The sequence below is a fragment of the Acanthaster planci genome, linkage group LG02, assembly GCF_054643075.1.
Source record: "Acanthaster planci isolate LZ-2023a linkage group LG02, COTS_SCS, whole genome shotgun sequence".
NCBI classification, from domain to species: Eukaryota; Metazoa; Echinodermata; class Asteroidea; order Valvatida; family Acanthasteridae; genus Acanthaster; species Acanthaster planci.
The window spans coordinates 28,093,098-28,115,649 of NC_141778.1; the positions used below are offsets into that span (position 1 = coordinate 28,093,098).

The 22,552-nt window shown below is 39.4% G+C and overlaps 2 protein-coding genes across 17 annotated transcripts in view; one reads left to right on the forward strand and one right to left on the reverse strand.

Moving 5' to 3' along the window:
• Window positions 1-382: 382 nt before the first annotated feature.
• LOC110977170 (fibroblast growth factor 20-like) overlaps window positions 383-22,552 on the reverse strand; it is a 159,712-nt gene continuing 137,542 nt past the window's right edge. For 5 of the 6 annotated variants that reach the window (XM_087133654.1, XM_087133653.1, XM_087133655.1 and 2 more), the window contains 3 exons: window positions 11,879-12,907; window positions 3,993-4,096; window positions 383-3,854 (listed from right to left, as the gene is read on the reverse strand). In XM_087133654.1, the coding sequence (XP_086989780.1) occupies window positions 3,648-3,854; window positions 3,993-4,096; window positions 11,879-12,314 (747 nt within the window). In that variant the 5' untranslated portion in view covers window positions 12,315-12,907 and the 3' untranslated portion in view covers window positions 383-3,647. The remainder of the gene's footprint in view (window positions 3,855-3,992; window positions 4,097-11,878; window positions 12,908-22,552) is intronic. The other variant, XM_087133657.1, reaches the window with a different exon arrangement.
• The window catches only part of micu3 (mitochondrial calcium uptake family member 3), a 221,587-nt gene continuing 214,533 nt past the window's right edge, over window positions 15,499-22,552 (forward strand). For all 11 annotated transcript variants that reach the window (XR_015424534.1, XM_087133647.1, XM_087133637.1 and 8 more), the window contains exon 1: window positions 15,499-15,769. Coding sequence is in view for 9 of the 11 variants with exons in the window: in XM_087133637.1 (XP_086989763.1) it covers window positions 15,527-15,769 (243 nt within the window). In the remaining 2 variants the exon portion in view is untranslated. The remainder of the gene's footprint in view (window positions 15,770-22,552) is intronic.

Consider the following 22,552-nt stretch of genomic DNA (forward strand, 5'->3'; position numbering starts at 1 on the left):
GCCTGGCACTGACCATAGAAACTGTCCTTATTTGCACCATTATTAGTAGCTAAGAGAGTGGACACTTTTTCATAAACACCCAGCTATGCACTAATTTTGGGGGGAAAATTTTCGTTTCTTTGATGTAGGCTTGAAGTTTTATATTCCTATTCTTTCTCCGTAAAAATATGAAGTAACCATAGACAAAATGACCTCAATGTATTTTTACCTTGGAATGCAAGTAATTTTTGTTTGCTCTGCCTGCCCTTAATTTAAGATTCGCCTGTGGAAATATTTTGACAGTATTTAAATGTTAAGCTGGCAAAGAGGAGACTACAAATTCGGGAATGTGCACGTCAAAAACCGTTGGACCACCATAAATAACAACGTGAATGACGTTCGATTAAAATTGTAAAAAGTATGAGGTATTATTGTCACATATGCACAAAAACTTATAATGTGACTTATGTCTTTTTTGCTGTTTATTTTTGTTTGAGAGGGAGAGCTGTATGAAGATACAGCTGTGTCTCTGAATTTTACTGACGTTACCTGCGCTCTACAGGATGATGAAAGTACGAATTTCAAAAAGAGAAATACCAAAAGCACAACACTGGGGATATGACCAGCCAAAAAAATAAAATTCATCAACAATTACCTGGGCTATAAAGAGCTATAGCACTTTCAAAAAGTGCGTGGAAAATCCTTTCGACAATCCCAAGAAGGAAGCATTTTTCTTTCATAGAATAAAAAATGGATACAAATGTAACGCCATTTAATCAGGAATCAGGTGAATTGTAGTAGCAATCGGTTGACAATAATACTGAGTCCTTAACGCGGACACCGCTTCGTTTGAAACATGTTCATTAGTACTTCAGTTTCACCTGGAAATTAACTGCTTGCCACTTGGATCACATGCAACAACCATTTCTTTTGTTCAACCTAGGCATCTTTGTGACTCCAACTTAACTTGTTCAAATAGTTGAAGTGTTATTTTAATCTATTTATTTACACTGCGCTATGACGGTAATTAAGCGTCACATGCACTTGATACAAATCTTTGTATGAAGAGTATTTTATACTAACGTATACATGTACGTATCAATTACATGATGGTTGCAGAAGATAACATAGTCCCACAAAACGAGGGAATTCAAACCGACACTTCAGAAGTAAGAATGGATGATAACAACGACAGATCATGAACAATTTGCGTGTACAATTCAGCATAGAATTGTTTGTCATCTAGTTACAGTATTTGTTTCCTCTGTGTGCTCAAATTCTCCGTACTTAAAACAATCCCCCTGGCAAATCGCCTCAAGACCAATTCTTCCTCGCGGTGTGCGCACTTACTGTGGAGGGCGTCACACACTTTCGAAGTTTTAATTCAATAAATACACCGTATAAATAACTTATGTATAAAAATATCATCATAAAAATATATCCTCAGATGTCTTATAAATATTACATAAGCACATGTCAACACTCGGGTGGCTGTCGTAAAAAAAAGGCTGTGACAACTACTTTGCGAGTGAAAAGAACCCAACGTTCATTGGTTTAAACCCACACGTTTCCAACTGATAACTATTGATTACATGATTGAAAGTGGGTAGGAATCTTCGGTGGGATTCATTAACTGGCGATCTTGGATGCTGGACCCCAAAGTACTAATAGCAGAGATAAGATATAGGGCATGTCGTGATCTTGACTATATGCACACAATGCAAATATTTTCTCATTCTGAAACGGGGCCGTTCATGCTTCTCTTGTTCCAGCATGTTCTACAGTTCTCCCTCTTTCAACCTTTTCAGGAAAACGAATGAATACAAATTTGGTCTCGTGAACATGCTATTTGATATCAGTCAGTAGCTCATCAGTCCACGACTACGTAAACTGGGTACACCATTCTGTATGTTGTCTGGCACATACTGATCAAGAGCGGATGGGGGGTGGGGCAAGGGGGACACCCCCTCCCCGAGTAAGCGTATATAAGCCCCAAAATGCAACCTAACCCTCAGAAAGGCCATTAAAGGTTACAAGATAAAATTCCAAATTCTCATTGCCCCTCAAGTCTGTCTCCTAAAATTTAGTTCTGGGTCCGCCCTTGATTTTCTTCGCTACACCTGTCATGCAACAGATTAAGTGGGCGATGTAAGGGAGAGCCTATTCACGAGAATACACACAACCAAACCCAGACGATGATGGAACCAGGCATGCAATAGTACGTAAAGCCACTTGCTCAAATCCTCATTCTTGGCGGGCCTGAGCTACTTTGTTCACGGTCGGATGGCTCCATAAAGGTCTAACCAGGTGTGTCGGCAAAGGCGAGTGATGTGTGCAAACTTTCTGAATGCCCCAATTGTAAGGGTGAGTGACAGGGGATCTGGCCACCGACAGGTGGACTTTCCCTTGAGCCTCCAAGGACACCTAGGCTGCAAATTGGAAACCCCATTGACTACGGCTCAGCTCCTACTCGGGCTGACAGTCTTGAATACTTATTTTTGATCTGTATCCATGCAGTTTCAAAATAACTATGGTACTCGTTCTCTACTTGAGTACTTTTTAAATACTGGTGATTTGATCGTGTGAAATTTTGAGTACCACAGAATCAAAGTAATGAATCAAGTCAAGTGTGAAACAAATGGGACCCTTCTGTACATTTTGATGAGATCTATCTTGAATAAAAGGTGAATACATTTTTAGCAATTACTGAAAATGCGTGATTTGGATGTGACACAATGCGAGTTTTCTGCCCGGCATGCTCCAAGAAATGCCTATAGCCTTCTACAGGATTCAGCGAAAATTAAATTGTTCCGAGGAAACTGCCGTAATTACTATTGTATTAATTTGTGAAGAGGATAATTTAAATGGGATTTAAAGACCTCCAAAGTCTCCCTTAACAGGGAGAAGTGAAGAACCTTGTCGAAAAGGTCTTCAAAAAGCATCCAAACGCTTATACAGACCTATAGTACTTATTCACAGGAATAATATCACTTTGGGAACGACAAAAACTTCATAAAGATGAGGCTCGGTCCACACAAAGAAAACGGTGGCCCTTCCACGTGGTATATACCTTACACTAGGCAGAATAGCATCATTGTCTAAGTGCATACGTAATACATACCATACTCTTTAACATATTTTGCACAGGAGAAAGTTTTAAAAACTTAAATATATAGTTTCACTTTTAATATGATACATTGTTTTGCTTACATTAAACACGACAAAAGCTTATTCATATTCACGAACGTTTGTCCATGTGGAATACTTCATGCTTATGCCTAAAACGTAAATAATATATCTAAAACGGTAGATATATTATTTATGCTTTCAATGAGCTGATAGTGACCAACATTAACAGTGTTTTGTTTTGTTCTGTTTTTTTTTTTTTTTTTGGTAGGCACAACAAAGACATCCTCATTGGTATGTGCCGAGCAGAAGTGACGTCTTTGGCTCGTGTTTGTTACTGGAGTTGCAGGCACCGTCTCAGAGGGCACATACATATGCAAAACTGAATGCATGTATAAATGAGTTCAGGTGACTGAAGAAAAATTGTCAACGATGAAAAGGCGAATCTCTCAAGAGGTAAGTATTATGCTGTAACTGTTCCGTCGTTTGCAGAGTATTTCCCAACTCGCTTGTCTGTTCAGAAGCGATCCTTTCTGTAATGATCATCTGGTGTCATCCCAGTTAGCTGATTCAAGAAGGAACTGCGCCATTGCGTGCCTGTACTTCGTTTTCCTTCCTAGCCTCGGTTGTCCGTTTGCATTAAGTCCTATATACCATTTCCTCTTGCCGGAGTGAACGTCAGATGAAAACACGGCATATAAAGTTGGTAGAAATCTCTCTTGGAAGACGCATTCGTCCTTAGGATGAGACTTTTTGACAGATAGGGAAAGGAAGAGCACAGTTATAAGCACGATGTCAAACCATGTTTGGTTCATAACTACAAGACGAATCGTGGAGGAGAAAAAATAAAGAAACAATAAAATAAAGTAGTGCATCACTGAACTCACCCACGGATAGAGTCTGCCGTGTTTATTCATGCAAACGTACATTCCACTTTGCACGCCTTTAATCCTGACTCGACCAAAGCCTGCGGTCGTTATCCTCAAACGGGCTGCAGAGAAGGAAAAGGAACACGGTTACGAAAAAGTCTTCGTACCACATTGAGCTATTTACTCGAACACTATAAGCAGGATTTGTTAGTTTTAACGTGGAGTTTTACTCCTCCGTGGTTTTAAGAACCAGCGACGGACCAATAATCATCAAAGCGTGGTGAGTTTTGCGGACACATCGGTCAGGTTATACAGATAAAAGCAATAACACAAAATGCAGTTTTGACGTATGCAGTGACAGATTTTGAACAAAAAGCTCATTATCATAATTGCAATTAACTGGTCAGGAAGTGAAAAATCATGGACGTGGTATAGAGAAGTTTTACGTTAACCAAGTTAGGGAGTCTGTAAATATATTCTTCCATAAACCGCCTTGCGATGAGCACTGATTTCCGAAAGCAATTACGAATACACTAAATGTCTATCATACTCCAATAGAATAGAGATAAGGTACAGTGTCAGTTGCAAATCTTGATATTATTATATTTTTTTTCAGCGAAGAGTAAGTTGATCAAACGTATCTGAGGGTAGTCGTTTGAAACAACACATAATTCTCTAGAGGGATGCAGAATCTTCTGTTTTGCTTGAGAAACCTGACAGAGATACACACTTCTATAAGTGACCTTCGTTGATTGAATATTTGATGGGAATACACGCAGTTATGTCTTCGTCGATTACACATGCTGACAGTCGAAGTTCATGAAATCCCGTGTGATACAGGTGGAGCACAGTTGGGCTCCTGACCATTTCCAAATCGACTGGCTGAAAGACAGGTGGACACGAAAAAAAAATTGCTGCAGCCACTGGGCACTCGGATTATCTCCAGCTGTAGCCAGGTTGTGGCTCAGGACGCATGCCCAAATATCTGACACACTTCGCAGGAAATACATGTACATGTACATGTAAGTCGAGTAGTTGCTCAACTCTATGGTAACATCGTCCATGCCCGGATATTTCATGAAGCAAATTGAAAAGTAGTTTTCAACAGAATACCTGATATACCCGTTGCTGCTGTTGTTGTGGTTTTTTTTTTTTGCTTGTAATTTAAATGTAAGTTTAAGTTAACGAAATTCAGTCTGAAGCGAAGGGCTTACTCACCAGAATCTGACTTTAAGCCACGTGCTATGTTTACAGTATGCACTTGGAGGAAAGCATAGTTTCAATGCGTTACGTTCTTTTTAGACTCTGGAGGTGTAGGCCTATGGCCGCAAATTCACGTCTGTGACCCGGGGAAATATTACATGAACGATGCGTATGTATAAAGCGTATTGCGTAAGTGACAGTGTGACACGTAATTGAGAATAACTTCATCATTTCTTAGTTCCAATTAAAATCGAAACCGTTGCAGGTTTCGTGGGCAGAGGTACACTGTAAAAAAAGTTGGGCAAAACAGTGTTGGGCATTTCTAATTTGCCCAACCTTGGTTAAAGCTACATCACTGTTGGTCAAATATTGACCAGATATTGGGAAGAATCTGCCCAAAGGTTGCTAAGTTGATATTTTTACCAACATTGGGCAAAATACCAACCCAAAATTGACCAACCTTTTTACAGTGTAGGTTTCGAATCCAAAGGGCACATTATAGTTTACCTCTTCTCTCTTTAATTAGATTTTCTTCCCTTTAAATGACGTATATCTCAATGAAAATATTCCACTTTGTTTTGTTTCGTTACTACGTTCGTTTTTCTGAGGGTTTTTAAGTACAGTCCGAGAACCGTTCTGAACTACTGATACATTCAAGTTATGGTCTGAGACTATCCTTAGTTTTATAGAATTAAACGCACAATGGCTACCTGACTTCAAGGCCTAAAGAAGGTTGAGGTATCGACAGTCAGGTAACGGAGAACTCGCATCGAAAGGCCACCGGGGCCTCCGCGTATACACGTTACCACTGTACTTGCTTCTCTTGTTTCGTACTAGCTCGGCACATCATAAATGTTTGATATCACAGGTGCATTTCTTACGAAAGTCACTAGTTCCGTGAAATATACCTATAAAAAAAATAAAGAATTTTTGCGAAATTCAACTTCAATTTCAACAATTTTAAATTCAATTTCAACTTCTTCAATTTCGTTTTTTAATGTCTAGTTAGGCCTATATCTCATCAAATATATCTTATAAAAATTAACTTCAAATATCTATCTAATTGAAACTTTTTTCCAAAAATAGAAAATGGTGAGATATCTGACAGAGAAAATATCTCATAAGAACTAACTGCATGGAATATATATCGTATAAGCAAATTTGGGAAGAATATCTCATAAGAGGCTAGAAAAATATACTCCATTAAAATTAAACTTCGAAAAACATAGTTCATTTTTGGTAAGTGTAAAATTGTGGCACAACGGGCCTTGCGTACATTATGAGTATGATCGCCATTTTAATAGGGTACTGGACTATAGCAACACTCTTATGAAGTTATTTAATAAACTCTTTTAAGGTGGCATACTCATAACAACATTTAGTCTCCACGTCTAGAACTTCAACAATAATAAAAAGCAAATGGAACTCGAAAATATGCTGTGCAAAGAATCAAAAGGCATGATCCTTTGCAAGGAATGAATGTTATGCGTGTAGTCGTAAGAAAAATTCCACGCGGTAAGTCCCGGTCTTTCCGCCACGACACTGCCACACTGAATTTCTTAAAAATCAAATATTTGGACATTTGGCTGGCATAGCGTATAGAACGGGCCTGGCAGATGGAATATTCTATTCCACGAGGCAAGGCCGAGTGGAACGGGACATTCAATGTGTCACTGATTGAAAATATTCTTTCCACTGCACGAATGGGAAGCAATTCATTATGACACGTCTGAATAAATTTTTGCGACGATAAGTATGAAACCATTTTTACAACAGAAAGATGTCATGTTGTGACGTTCAAAATACGTTAAAATGGAAGAACTGTCGCTCAGGTGTATCTTACGAATTGGTCTCATCATTAGACAGCATATCTAGCATGCCTCTCTGCATTAGAAGTTCAAAGAACCAACTATTCCTTCAAGTCTCTCTGAAATGGTATGTTACAGTTGCAACATTTGAAGGTAGAGTGGGCCTGTATATTCGAGATGGAATCGTCTGAGAAGATACTTGGGTCACGACGCCCAGCTATCTGAGCTTAAATACCAATATTGAATGGGTCAACTGAAACACACATGTAAATTTCCCTGGGTGGGCCGATTTTATAGGTTTTCCCGGCCGAATTAGTATAAACAGCATTCAAATTTGTGAGCGTGCATTCACATTCCAGCGATTTCTAGAAGCCCGTTATTCCCGTGATTCATTTTTGAAACTTTGCGCATTCAATTTCGTTTGTAGACGTCGAATCGTGCACTTTCAAGGATTCAATTTACTAACAGCATCAATCCATTTCATGATGCACAACCGTCACTCAATTCTACTCTGGGTATGGGAGGCGGATTCGTACCCAAATTTTACTTTCGTTTTCGTCAATGAGCACCCATACTCGCAATGTAAGCTTTTAATTAAAAGTACACGTGGCATGAATATTGGAGACCTATATTATCCCCAGCCTTTTCATTTAACTTTATAAATATATACTTTTCTTCTGTTGAATGCCTTCCTTGGGTCAATATCGAGTTTTTATTCTTTCTTTTAAAGTACAAAACTTCGGATAACACAAAACCAGTCATGTTACCTTCCTTTTCATAAATCTTCATTATTTCAAGGTTGACTGCCAGTTCTAGGTAATCTTGACCATTTCCCTCAAATGCTTCAATCAAACGACCATGATCAACGTTGGGTGTTCTTGTGTCGTGATCACGAGCTGCTGCCATCTTATTTGTACGTTTGAGCTCATAGAATAAGAGGTTCTCCCTCCAAGGTGATACATTAGTTTACTAAGAGTGATTTCTTTGCCAGTGAAACACGTTTTCTTCATGGTGTAATTTGAATAAATTATTCCGACCTCAAACATTTCAAATTTATAAATTGTATTTCGATGAAAACATTGCACAGATGTCAGAAATGTTTGCCTATGCACGAAATCACACGCCTATTACGAGTACCATAGTGTGACCGTACGAATTTGACTGCTGTTCCTATGATTTACTAAATTGAACTTGGACTTAAACTTGTTCTTGTTTAACAAGAATTTGCAATCACATGGTCATGGAGTTAAATTGAATGACTTTTTGGCAGATTGGATGTTGATCTGGATCGTCAATCAATTTCGCGCTAAATTGAATCAATTAACGTTAGTTAATTAGAGCGCCAATACGAGCAATTCACAATAGTGCGCCACCAAGAGTTTGCAACGCGTTGGCCAATCATAATGAGCGAAATCTGTCGACCCAATGCGCGTTTGGAAAGGATTGGAAAGGGCCAACGCGTTGCAAACTCTGGAAGGGGCAATGTTGTGAATCGCCAGTATTGTTTTTGACATTGCACAATATTAATGTGTACCTGTCTTCTACAAAGTCCAAGGCTATTTTAAAGGAACAATGCAAGTAACTATTCTCAGAATCACTTTAAACTCTTCTTTAGTCTATGAAAACTGTTTGAATTCTTTTAAGGTTAAGTGAATTGTAAAGCGTACTTTGTAAACATTCAAAATTGACCAAGCTTTTCCATAGGTGAGGGCGTTAGTATGGTGTAAATCCAGGAAGATTGCGTAGTTTACATATTTAAATTTGAACCCCACGTTTGATCTTTGAAATTATTTCTGAGGAAACGTTACTGTTTGCCTTGTTGCCATATACTCATGCAGTACATTGCCAAAATTTCCGATAGCGACGCCTAAAACAGAATCTAGCAATTTTTGTACACAAATTAATGCAACACTGCCTCAGTGCCTCAGATTGCGTCACAGTTTTGCTAATGAATATGCAAATCCATTTTAGTATAAAAACAACCAAACCAACACAAAAAGGTCCAACAGTGAAAAACTGTTGCTGAAATGCCCTATTTGAAAGTTCACGGGGACTTGAACTGTCCGTCGTCAGAGTATACTGTCAGAAAAGTTGAGTACCCTCCGGTTCTTTTCCAAACTACTTATACAAAAGAGATAGTTCGTATGGTGCTATACCGCAAACCTATTTCTTAGCTTGCCCCTTCACCATGATAAACTTCAAACCTCAAAAATACCACAATGCATGATATTACAGAATTACTCGTCCACGTGCCATTTCTTCATCGTATCATTCAGGTGCTCCCATCCATCTGCGCTCATGGGGGAGTTCAAGCCCCCCACATTCTGACAGCTCCATTCAAGCAACCACCCGGGATATCAACCTCAATAACTCGCCCAACCCCTTGAACTGTGTGCCTTGTATTCCATCTCTTAACTTGCCAAAAAAGTCACAAATTCCAAGGGACCAACCCGTCTGGCTGGGTACGCACGTTTGTGATGGGAGTATGCATGGCACGACAGGGCAGCTGGGCCTTCCTAAAAATGGGTCAGAATGGGGACACTGTGGAACCGCGTGACGGTAATACATGTACAGAACACGTACATATGAACATGTACCGTACAACGATCCGACTGCGCGCTCAGCGGCGTATGGTGACAGCATGTCCTCTGTCTGCGGGTTTCAGACTACTTTGTCATTGGTGGGCCTATAATTGCTGATGCAGAATCGATGGATTGTTTTCCACCAACAATACAAGAGAGTGTCCGTCGGAGAGAAAAAAGCGTCTTCCATGTTTTTTCAAGCAAATCCACTGCTGAACTAAAACAAAAGAGGCCTAATCTTTCCCGTGAAGAATCATCCCCCCTCCGTGAGAATGGCTTCAAAGTACTTCCGACCAATGAATGTCAAGAAACTACTGTCGAGCGTTGCTAAAAGTGACATTTATGAACGGGTCGCACAATGCCCTTTTCCACGTAGGTGAACACGTTCTAAATATGCGTAGACGGATAATTTTATTTTAACAATCCTCATCTTGATTTTTATTATTTTCTTAAAATCAATATCTTCGCAAAACAGCTGGCCTTTCCACCAACCCCTTTGAATTTTAAACCTTCTGTCTACATCAACCTGTTTCAAGTAGTGGGATCAATAACAACCCACTCTGTGAGGCCCAAGCCCTCCCCAGTTCCAAAACGCAACTCGTAAGTACCTCAACTGACGTCAAATCTGTAGCAGTATACCGGCGGGACAGGGGATCAAGAGGACAATACCTGAGCTCTCAGGACACGAAGTTGATGGAGATTGAACCGTGATTGTAAAGATTAAAGGTACGGCGCATAGGCTGTTTTGCAAACAGAGAGAATGAAGTCATTTGGATAACAACACTCAAACCTGTCTTCATGGGAGGTGTCGTTTGATTGTCACGGATTTCTCCTCTACAATGTTACGGTATATCATTCAAAATGACAAAAAATAGTATGACGTCAATAAATTCATCCAAAACACACCGTGTACTTGACAGATTAAATCACCACAGTACAGATTTCATTTTAACCTTATCCAAATTCTATGTATCAAATTATAACTTATACAAATGTGGCAATTCTCAAGCAAGGTCCTTGTGTAAAACATGCGTATTCCAGAAAAAGAAGACGTGTCTTTCATTTGACTTAAGTTCTGACCCCCCCCCGGCTCGTAGGTGCGGAAACTAAAGTAGAGAGCTTCACTCCCCAGGGGCCCCACTTGAAATTAATGAAGGGTCTCCAACGGCTGTCGACCCCATGGGCTAAAAGGCCATGTCAGAGTTCGCACATCAATTAGGCAAACTCGCCCTCCAAACGTCTGTCGGGTGAACTCGGCCTGGTTATTAATAGCATGAACCTCTACACACGTTCGAAACCGACAGACACTTTTCTTAGTGTCGCATTGGTATGCCTCTTTTCACGCTTAACCTGCGTAAGTAAAAGGTGATGCAATTTTGCTCCTAAATGAAACTGGGTATTTTTCTTGTCCTGGTAGAGGGGAGGTTGTGTATTACCCTCTCGCGTGCATGCGGCACGGAGGTTGGTAACCACGCGGACTCACTGGCTTGCCCAAGGAGGTTAGCGAACCGAGAGAGTAGACAACAATCAACGGTGTTGGTAGGAAAATAGCTACAGGGGTTATTTCACCAGGCACTCAACCGGCCCTCAATTACAAGACACTTCAAAGGTTTTCTTATTCTAGCAACAAGTTTTATTTATGACAAATAAGTCCTGTTTCAACTGATAAATCTTCAATACCACGCATTATGGTATGTTTGCACTGTAAACTTACTCCCAGGCGCTAAACACGTGCTGTTCGATTATTTGTTCACATTGCTGCCAACTTCATGTTAGTTAAAACAAAACTTTTCATACTTATTCAAATGAGAAACTTGCATTACATAACGCTGTTTTATCCACGTGGGTAAATGACCTGTAATAAAAGCACAATGGGTTTTGACTGGTTTCGCAGCTTGAGCAGTAATCGGGGAGGAAGTGTGCAAATGACCCTAGCGTCTCTCGTGCTGGCAGCCTAGCGACGGGGTGGCTGGAGTGCGCAGTGCATGCAGTGCGGACAAGCCACCCCTGTCGCTTACTCATTGCTGTCCCACGTTCATGTTGTAAAATTAGGTGCGGGCTGAGAAAGGAAGTTTCTGTCATGTCCGTCATCTAAAGTGAATGTTTCTCTGTACGCACGAAGCATATCCTTGCTCGATCCTATGAGATTCAAGGGCATCGTGCAAAGACTTACAAGAGCGATGAAACCTCTCCGCATCTTGTAACAGTGCAGAAACATTGCTACATTGAAACATTGATACATGTATCCATACTAAAAAGCAATTACGTAGAGGATAAAAGAAGAAGTAAAAAGGTAATGTTTGATACTCACTGTATTTGTCAAATCTATCGAGGGTTCCATTGATAGTTTCGTTGTCATAAATTGCCAGCAAATTTCCATTTTTGCAGTGCAATTGTTTGATGTCGTAAGAGTAAATTCCATGTTCTCTGGATTTCCAGCTGCTCATTCGTCGCATCCTTGTGGATATCCTGTTGTCCTCTTCAGAAGTTTGAACAGTGCTGAGGACGACGCCATCGTTGCTATTTCCCGTAAGATGCATCGTCTCCGATAGGTTTTTACTCGTCACTACTGTTTTGACGTCCCAAGACATTTCACTGCTAGAAGAAACAGTACTTTGTGTCGGAACGTTGAAAGTTGGTGTGGGCATGCTGGACGATAATGTTAAATACACAAGGAGCACCGCTGTCCCAATGCGCACTGCTCCCTTGCTTGCTCTCTCAATCCAACTTTCCATTGCGTTGTTCATCTCTCAGGAACAGCAAAGCGCTTCTAAAAGAGCGCCTCGCGAAATCTCTTGGGCCCGCAGGCGACACACGCTACGAAATAAACTGAAGACACACTCCGCGCACAAGTTGATGGTGTATCGATGCGTCACATAGCAAAAAGTTTCCCGGCAGTTGTGAAGTGAACCGGTCCAGCTGCGACAGTATAATCCACGTCACCAGGAACAGTGATGTAGCAATACCATAGACCACAGCAAAGAAATAATAGAACAACCCCTATTATTGGATGCGCATACTGTCATCACACACTTGACAAGGTTCTCGCAGTCCAAGCAAAGGATGCAGATAAACGCCTTGAGAGATTAGGCCTCTATATATGCACTTCGAACTCCGACATGTAAATAAGATGAGGTCATTATTACCGTACCCCTAGTAGACTCGCCCTCCAGTCACGTGTCTGAGCTGAGTATCGCTCCTCACCACAGCTTCACGTTTGTCGCCAATCAGACGGTGAGTGCACGCAACCGGATCCGAAACAGTCAGGTGCGTCAGTCGGTCACCGTCGTAGACGAGTGGAGTTCCGCCAAAAGCGTGGCGGTTTGCCGCGGAATTGTGTCTGTTTAAAGATCGTATCAAAAAAACAATAGGAAACTGTTACCGCACAGCTTGGTACGTAATATTGACCATTAATGCAAGGTCCACTGCTATGTACATGTGTATGTTTACATTAAATTACCTATCACCGCTTGGCGGAAGTTTTGACGTAGGGGCAGATTTGTCAATACCGGTTGCTTTCTGTATTTCCGCCAACGAATAATTTCCTTAAGATTGTTTATTCGTAGGGTGCGAATATTTTGGTAAAAGTTATTGCATTTCCCTATTATCTCCAGGATAACAATGTATGTGGCTGGCTGACACTAAAGAGCTCAATCAGCATATCAAATTGCTCAAATAATTTCACACCACTACTTGCAGCCAAGGAAGACTGATTAGTTGCTCATTGTTCAACTCGCTAACTCCCACACATTGGTTGATTATGAAATACTCTCGATATCTCACTGTGTATACAACACAAAGTACAAGATTAATGTGGCCAAAGGCGTTTTCCCGATTAAATCAATTCCGTACATGCTCAGCAACTCCGACTTCTAAGATTTTAAAAAGAAAGATATCCAGTGAATTTACCGCCAGTCAAACACACATCTTGGGAAATACTTAATAACAAATCCTTCAAAATATGCACATTTTTTCTTCTCTAAAAAAAATCATACTGAAATATTGTATCACAGTTTGACCTTGCGAATGAGTCTTGGTGACACATCCTATAATGTTAAGATATAGACAGTGGTGTCTTTTAATGATTTATGTCATTATGTTTAAAGGAAACTTCAAGAAAATTTGTTGAAAATAATTTTATTTGAATTCATTTTTGCCCTTCTTTAACTATACGTATTTATCATGCTTATGCTATTTGTAACTGTTTCCATCTCTCTGGAACAATTAACACCAAGCGAATTCTGTAGACTTTTAGAACGAATAGGCTTGAGAAGGAGAGAGGGGGAGGGTTTAAGGGCCATAGAACTCCCTCCTCGTCTTCTTTCCCCTCCTCATTTGATGATGACTCCCCTGGTCGACTTCAGCAGGCTCCAGACCCGCCACCGTGTTTATTGTGGTCGGTCCTTTTAACGATGGAAAAACATTCAGTCGGTTTGTTTATTTTGTATATTCGCCCCCCGGGAGACTGAAATTGCGAGCAAGGTCAGGACGATATGCAGGCCAAGCCCTTTCCAACATCTGCCTTCAGTGCGGGTTAACATGCAGAAGAGTACACCAAAGCCTTAATCAGCTCAATGGGTGGAAAGTCAAAAATGGCAGTAAGTCTTGTAACCTGATCAAAATGCATTAATAAACAATATTTACATATTCACGATAAATATATCCTGTTTGTTTTTATTGATCAATCTATCGATGATGATGATGATGATGATGATGATGATGTTTTGGGGGAGGGAGGGAGATGACATAATCAGCGTAGTTAAAATACATGGTATTAAAAGGTACGTACCACTGCCAACACGACAGCGAAACTGTAGCAAGCCCAAAGCACACAGTCATTTAATCAAGACAAAAAAGGGGCCGTCCGTAAATGATGTTCGCAAAAAATGCCAACCTGTTTAAACCCCACTCCCCCTACGCACAACATATGTAGCTATTCGCCCCACCAGAGTGGATTATACTTGTAAAATCTAGTTGTTGGTGGTGGTGAATGGCACTGTACGATTTTCAGTGTGTTAAAGTTTGTCCTGATGGATCAGATGTGAGAAAGTGCCAGTACATTAAACATCATGATATCTTATTAAAAGCAAAAAGGCGCCCTAACACGTGCTCGCATTGTCTAGGCGCTACACGCAAGGTGTAGCAATGGCAACACCCTTCCAATGCGTATGGACTTTGCAGACAAGACCGTCAGACAAAAGAAATGAAAGAAACTGACGCAAGCCGAAACAAAAGAAACACAGCTGTTCTACACATAAATGCTCCTCCCTACGGAAGAGAAAAGTAAGAAACCCTACACTGCTTTTGATATGTGGACATAGTGGCAACTTAACAACAAACACAGATTAATGTACCCTAATATCACACGAGCTGTTAATGTGCAATATAGGCATGAATTAAGGACAAAACAAGGCATAATGAAGCAAATGTAGCAGACCAGAAATGACAAGAAAAATAAGAAAGTTTACATAATTATTTTAAATACGGTAACAACAATGAAAGAATTCCACACTTTATCAGTAAGACAAAAACATGCTTGCTTTGACCTGGTAGGACCAGTAAAAATATATTTTGCAAACCCAATTGAATAAAGAGAGAGAAATACAAAAAAGAAGAAGAAAGAAGGGGGGAGAGAGAAAAGGAAGAAAAAGAGCATATGCAGCAAGGTATGAGACAGAGAGAACCCCCCTGCTTTGTGTTGGTCATTGTCTCGCAGGAATCTGGGGAATTCCTTTCAGACATTTTGGGGGATGTGTTAAGTAGCAATAGTCTGGAATGTGTATAGGGATTGGACATGTTGGAGGGGGTACCCCTCGGACTCATTTCTTGCTGGGTTTTAAAAAGAGGCATGTCGTCTGCTCACTGTAGTTACCTAGACTTACACCCGCACTGTGAAAACACACGGAAAGTCAGTGAACCGACTAACCCATACTGCGCAGACGCATTACAATTTTCTGAAATGGCGACGTACGTGTGCTCGAGTCTTTGGAGAAAGCTGAGGACAAATTTACATTTTTTGAGGCAGTTCAGCAGTCGCCAATCAAGCGTGGCTACCTCCTCAAGCAGAGTTAAGGCCCTAGCAATTGGAGCTTGCACTTTTTGTGCTACTGGAGGATTTTTTTGGATGAAATGTCGTCCGCAAATAAGACGAGGGGGAGTGTTTCCGTTAAGAACAGTGAACGCAATTGAGGTGCAACGTGCGGTAAGTAGGCAGGGTTGGTAGGATGGTCTGGGTTACTCTAGTAAAGTAGTAAAGGCCAAGGCCTACACATATTATACTGCAGCACTTCATTTTCCCGACCAAATTAAAGATTGCTCGCTTACCATCCTGAATTATCCTGGCCTTGCTGTTTTTTCTTTACTCTTACTTTTTAGGGTTTGTAAGATTTTGTTTGTGGTTCAGTTTATTTTCCTCCGTGATGGTTCAGAAAATCTGTATCCTCCAGAGACCGGCTTTCGAGGGAATCAGGCTTTTTCTTTAATTTGAAAAATACAAAGAAATGCAAGATATCAACTCATGCCCTAATCAACTTCCGTAAGTCACAGCTTCTTTTGTAGCCCAATGGAGTGATCTCCGATGCTCTTACGAATGCTCCAACCGTTGCTGACAGTGACCTATTTTGGAGGATTGTACAGGGGTATGGTGCCCAAGTGAAGCCATGCATGAAATAAATGTTTGTAGCCATGCGGCACGTCTTGTGTGACTTAATCCTTTATCGGAAGTCGCCTTTTCCAAAATCAACCTCCTTTTTTTACCTTAAAAATATTGTAATGATTTTAAATTTTGAATTAGAAATAAAGATAAAACTGTTGCAGGTGTTTCTTTGCTTTCAAGTAAAGTTTCCCTGTGTTTTACGTTCTTTCAAATTGTCCCATGTTAAATTTTTCATTTAACATGAAAATAATAAATTGGTGAATGTTTTAAATTGAACACACTTTCATTTTTTTCTAAAACTGAAACAACATGTTCTAGTGCTTACTATGGAGATTATTTCATTAACAATAATTTACTTGGCAAAGTAACAAACACGCTTGAACTCTGCATTCAACAAACTGAAAAAATGGTTTATAAATCTCCTGACAAAAGAAGGAAACTGCACTGATAAAATTTACTCCTGTGTGGGTTGGAAGCATGGGAGACTGTGACAGTGTGTGACAATACAATGAATCCCTTGCCAGGAAGGGGAGTGATACTGCAGTATAATAGTACTTCATGTGTGTCCATTGCAAGCAGTTTTCAAACATACACTGGCTCCATGATGCTAAATTAATGGAGTTTGCAAGTTCAATGGGTTGAAATCAGTGGAAAACACAGCACTTGTACATGTATCTGTCATATCTGAGTGGCTGTCATCATCATTGGTGGTGGTGGTGCTCTGAAGCGATGTTGTGTTCTGGTGCAAGAGCATGACTTGGATCAGGTTGAGATGGAGAAATTGCACACCAAAATGCTTTTGTAAGCATTGATGGTGAGTAGTACCGGTAGGCACTTGCCGTAGACTGCAGCACTAAGAAAGTAACGTGTACATGTATTTTGCGGTTGGATGTCACATTGTTGCTTGTAATATCTAATGAACACTTATTATAATCTACCAGTATTTTTTGTCAAAATAGCAATCCATATTAGTGTATTTTTTATTTTGTAGGCCTTAATTGTAAAAACCCCACACAGTCGGTCACTTTTACTTTAATATCTGTTGAAATAATGAAATGAAAGAAAAACCTACATTGAATCACCTTTCTGTATTAATTTAGATGTTTAATATGCATGCAGGAATTGATAATTTTCATGGAAATAATACGCTTTTGCAACAAGTCAACTAATCCCTCCAAATGTAAGGGCAAAGCAATTTGCCAGGCAGTGAGAAAAGTATATAAGGAACATGTCTTTTCTAAGTTGTCCATACTTTTCCCCCACATGCTCAGTTGTCAGTGGAGTCACGTGACTTCAGTCATACACAAGCAGCGACTTTGAAACATTGTAATCTGAAGCTTTAAACAATACTGTAATGAATATTAATTGCCCCCGCAATGTACAATGTTTTTTTTTTATCTTGTAAACTAGGCCTAAATGAATAAACTGTTGACATTTACGAGTGCAGCTTACCGCTGAAGCTTTAACTTTCCACGTTTTTCGGTCAGCGGGGAGAAGAGAAGATCTTCAGTATGTTTGAAGGTACTTTACATCACTCAAAGTTGTTTACATGGGGTGGCATAATGCAGAAAGTGAGGACATGAAAATAGGGCCCCTTGAAATCAGGACCTCCCACGAAATGCACACCGTATGCAAGTGAAGGTGGAGTCTCGATCAATTATCGTGGTACCGAGAAATAGTTTCTACAGTGACCTTTAAAGCAGTTTGTTTATGAATAAATAACGAGAATAATTCTGTTTTCAGAGGAAATAATAAAGCCTCATTTTGTAATAAGTGTCCCATTTTACCTATAATTGACTCCCTTTTCCAAATCTTCTTAAAAATGCCCTTTGCTGAGAGAACGAGATGAGAATAATTGCTCTGCATCACCTAATACTTATTAATCCGACAAGGAATGACTTCATTTTATTCACCAGAACATTTTTTACCCCAATCTTAAATGCTGCAACAACTTTGATATCTTATTACTTAAATTAGTGTTTGCTGAAGGAATACATATACTAATGGTGCAGTATCGTAAATTCCTTTTCTTAGTGGACTCATTCATTTGTCGATATCTGAAACAATTGTTAAAAATGTTTGCTTTCAGAGTTCTAATTCCCCTAAACCTTAAAATTACAAATATTGCATGGATAAGGGAAGAGTGTATCAAAATTTTTAAAAAGCTGTATTTACAATAGCAAAAGTATATCTAATGTTAGAGATTTTTCTCTCTTTATTTCCTGGTCACTGCAAGAAGTTGTAGTTGACTGCAAACGAAACATCACAAATATTGCCAGGACATTACTGGCCTCACTTGTCCGGCTAAGCTGTAGGCAGGAATTGTTTACTATTGTTCGTCTGACCGGACGGTGATGATCACAGAGCACTGAGAAGTGCTAGAGTTGTAACTGCTCCTGTATCCTTCCTCCATGGGGTTTCCATGCTAGGTTTGACTTTTTAAAGGACTTTTATTGTTTTCTGATGGCTAACAACCACTGAAGGCCTTGGGAAAAATGAATGATGTCCGTATACTTGTATGGAACTCTTTTTGAATTCAGCAAATACAGTTTCGTAAATGTTTTATTGTCTCCTCAAATGCATGTTTTGGGGTGATTTCTTGAATTGGCAAATTGTTCAAAAACTTTGCCTATTTGAGCATTTCAAAAACAAGTAAACAGAAACGCTCCCTTGGCAAACTCATAATGTATGTCGGAATTAAGAGCATGCTTTCTTCTGGACGGCAATTTAACCGTCTTCCACAATCTGCTTCAAGTTTGATAGATTGACAGAAAAACTATACAGCATCGTAATAGGGCTTCATTTTTACTTTAAATCAGTCACGGTACTCCTTGGTTATAGACTACTCTCATTTGGCCTCCAACTTACCGGTACATGGGTGGCCAAAGTTTGCAGGAATATCACCTTTTGCTTTGTTTTGAATTTTACCTCTAATTCATTTAAAATGGACATTTGTCCCAATTTAGGAAGGGTTGCATTTTCATTTAGTGTTCATGAGTGCATGTGTTATTATCTGGTGGTCTGATAGCTACGGGCATGTTGGACTTTTAATACTTTGTATTCTTTTACTTTTGCACCGTCAACCAACCATACATGTAGTTTTAGCAGCCACTATTAGTTTGTCAGATTATTTTTGGTTTTGCTTAAGTATTACAAACGAACTGTGTCAATGGGGGGGGGGTCCTAGAAGGTTCAAACCATTCAAACCACCGAAATGTTTGAAGTTGTGAAGTTGATGTGCAAACACGCCAGAACAAATTACTAACATTTTATTTTTGTAAAAGTGGGTTACAGGTATAAATTTCAGAGGGGTTGTTTCACTGAACTATTTGTCAGTGACTACTTGTCACTGGCTGTTGACCATATTGACAAAATGTCCAGTCATTCTTGGCTTTAAATAACATGTTCTCCTGTGGAAGTGGCTGCGGTAGATGCATGCTACATATACATTCAGCCACAGCCAATTTATTCTGACAAGGCTAAGAAGCATGGGGCAATTTTGCCTGCTATTCAATACTCATAAGATATTGTAGGTACAAGACAAAATCGTCCAGCACTCAACTTATGGTCACTTTAAATCAAACATGATACAGCCAAAAGAAGCTGTGGTTGCTGCTGTGGGCAGTGTGAATGGAATTGTTAGTATTTCATCCATTACCACACGTACAGTACATCAGATGATTATAAAGCACAGGATTTCATTGTTGACATACTGAAAGGCCGGTAGGCCCTTACAACTGTTTAATCTGTGAGGCATGTACATGTACATGAGTACATGTACACACATGTACACATTCATGTACGTGTGTGTATGGACCCATACATGCCAGTACATACATTACTTGTACATACATTGTTTCCGCATTTTATGAAAATGGTAACTATGGGCCCTTGTATTTCTCATACGGTGAATAAAACATACGGTGTACCTTGTTCACAAAAAAAAAAATGCCATTCTTACTTGTAGGTTGTCCTTTTCAGAAGATTTATTATCGTAGTAGTACTAAATCCTTTATTTGGAGGGCAAAAGCTTCAAAAAGTGAGTCTGTCCAAGGGGGGAGATACATGTACCAAAGAAAACAATTAACTAAGGATTAGGTGGATTTAGTCAAATGTTACAGAGAAAAGTTTCTATCCCATTCGATCTATTGGTGAACACAATTTGTTAACGAAATCTTGATCCAGAGCTGACATGTTGACAAGGATTAGGAAAAAGACAGGAAGTTTTCCTTCCAAACAAGCTTCTGCCATGTTTGTCAGATTTGCATGGGTGGTCTTTTCTGTACCTTGGTTAACTAATTCTGGAAACAAATCTCTACATCTTTGCAATTGCTTCCAATTTTGTGCATATCCCATCCCCATTCTTTGATACACCTGCCTTTACATGGTTACTCCCACAAAGGCAGCTAAGCAATTCCAGTACAATGCTGGGTAATTGATCATTGTGCTGTAGAAGTCTTCCCCAGCAGGGAAAAGAATCATTGGTCAGTAGTTACTGTGTGCATGGCAAAATCTTAAGAGGCATAGATTTGATTAGAACACTTTTGTCATCCTAACCATTGCTTCATTTTCTAACTCATGTACAGCGTGTAGCTCCATGAAGAAAGAAAGAAAAAAATGAGATATTCTATATCTGTTTGCAACAGAACAGAGCTTTTCTGCATTCCTAAGATTTGCTAAAAATGCATTAGCCAGGCATGTACATTACATGTACTACAACCATATAGAGTAAAAACATATACAAAGTCAATGAGATTTGCAAACAAATATTAAAAACCCACAAAATTTCCCAGGATAACGTCATTGTGACATCGCTAAAGGGGACACATGCTTTATGACTCTCAACTTGACATACACAAGTAGATTTGACATTATTTAAAGAATATAAGTGGAAAAGAATTTTCATTTTTAACAGTTGAATAAAAACTCATCATAACATCACTCCACGTATGGTTTAGGTTCATCCTACCTCATGAATTTGATGTTGATCAGAGCTATTCCGATATCATGGTACATGTATATCCAGATAACAAAGTTTCATTCCAATCCCCCTAATATTCAAAAGATATTTTGGCTTAAAATTCACACATAAATAATGACATCACATGACGCCATGTTTGCTAACAGAATGTGACTTTTTTTTTTTTTAATATTAAAAAATAATTGAGATGCAAAAACATATGGGACCAAAAACGTTACTGAGACAGAGAGATGTCCCCACAACTCACCCCTAGTAATATGCCCCCCGAAATTAAATTGTCCTCATCATACGGTAAAGGCCTACCCACCCATCCCCCCAACAAATATACAGTACACCAATGGCCACACTGCGATTCAGGTAACACTTATTACCCACCATACCTTACAATTTCTCTCTGATAACTGACCCCTTTACTCAGTAGAAAATATACAGAATTACCTTCAGTCACAAAATTCAGAATAGGGGTAGGAACTCCAATCCTTTGGTTTATTTTGTAATATAATATTTTATTATATTTTAAACCTTGACCAATTATCATAGAGTCAGATTTCATCTGTGTTTGTAATTAGTGAAGTACAATGTCCTCTTTGTTTAACTAAAAGTTCCAATAGATGTTGTCTGTCGGATTAGAGTAAAAACCAGACAGTCCTTCGTGCGGATGTAAGTGTCCAGTAAATGAAGATAGGAATTTTTAAAGAATTTTAAAAACAGAAAAAATGATAATTATCCCGCCCCAGCATAATTAACATTGATAAATGCCACCAGGATGAAGTGGTCAAGATTGTCACACCCTTTTGTGCAGCATCTTCCAAGTCGCCCTTGCAGGGTAGAAATCCAATCCAGAGGAGAGCCCATCAGATACAACCTGCTACCACTGGCTGCTAATGTGTATCTGCTGAAAAAAAAATGTTGTCAGTAGGGTATACAGACTACAGTATTTTTCAGTAAAGATGAATTACTGGTCAATTTTTTAGTTGCTTTGAATGCTTTAAGGAGCTCATTCATTGCTGAAAGAAGGTTTTGCAGGAGTTGTAGTTATTTTGATTTTTTTCTGAAACACTGCAAAAATATCTACATTTACATGTATGTGAATTTGGCTCAACTCATTCATATTCATGTACATGTAAATGTGGTAATGCTGGGAAAAAATGAAGGATACAGCAATGCAACTCTGTATATCATGTTAAGTACAAGCTGTCAATCTGAACACTTCATTTTTGCACAGTCTGTTGATCTTATGGTATAACATGCCTGTAATTCTGTCTGTCATTGGATGATTTCCTTCTGCTTGTTGGCTGTCAAAGATTGATTTGAAAAAAAGTTAAGATAGAGATTTCATATGGGATCAG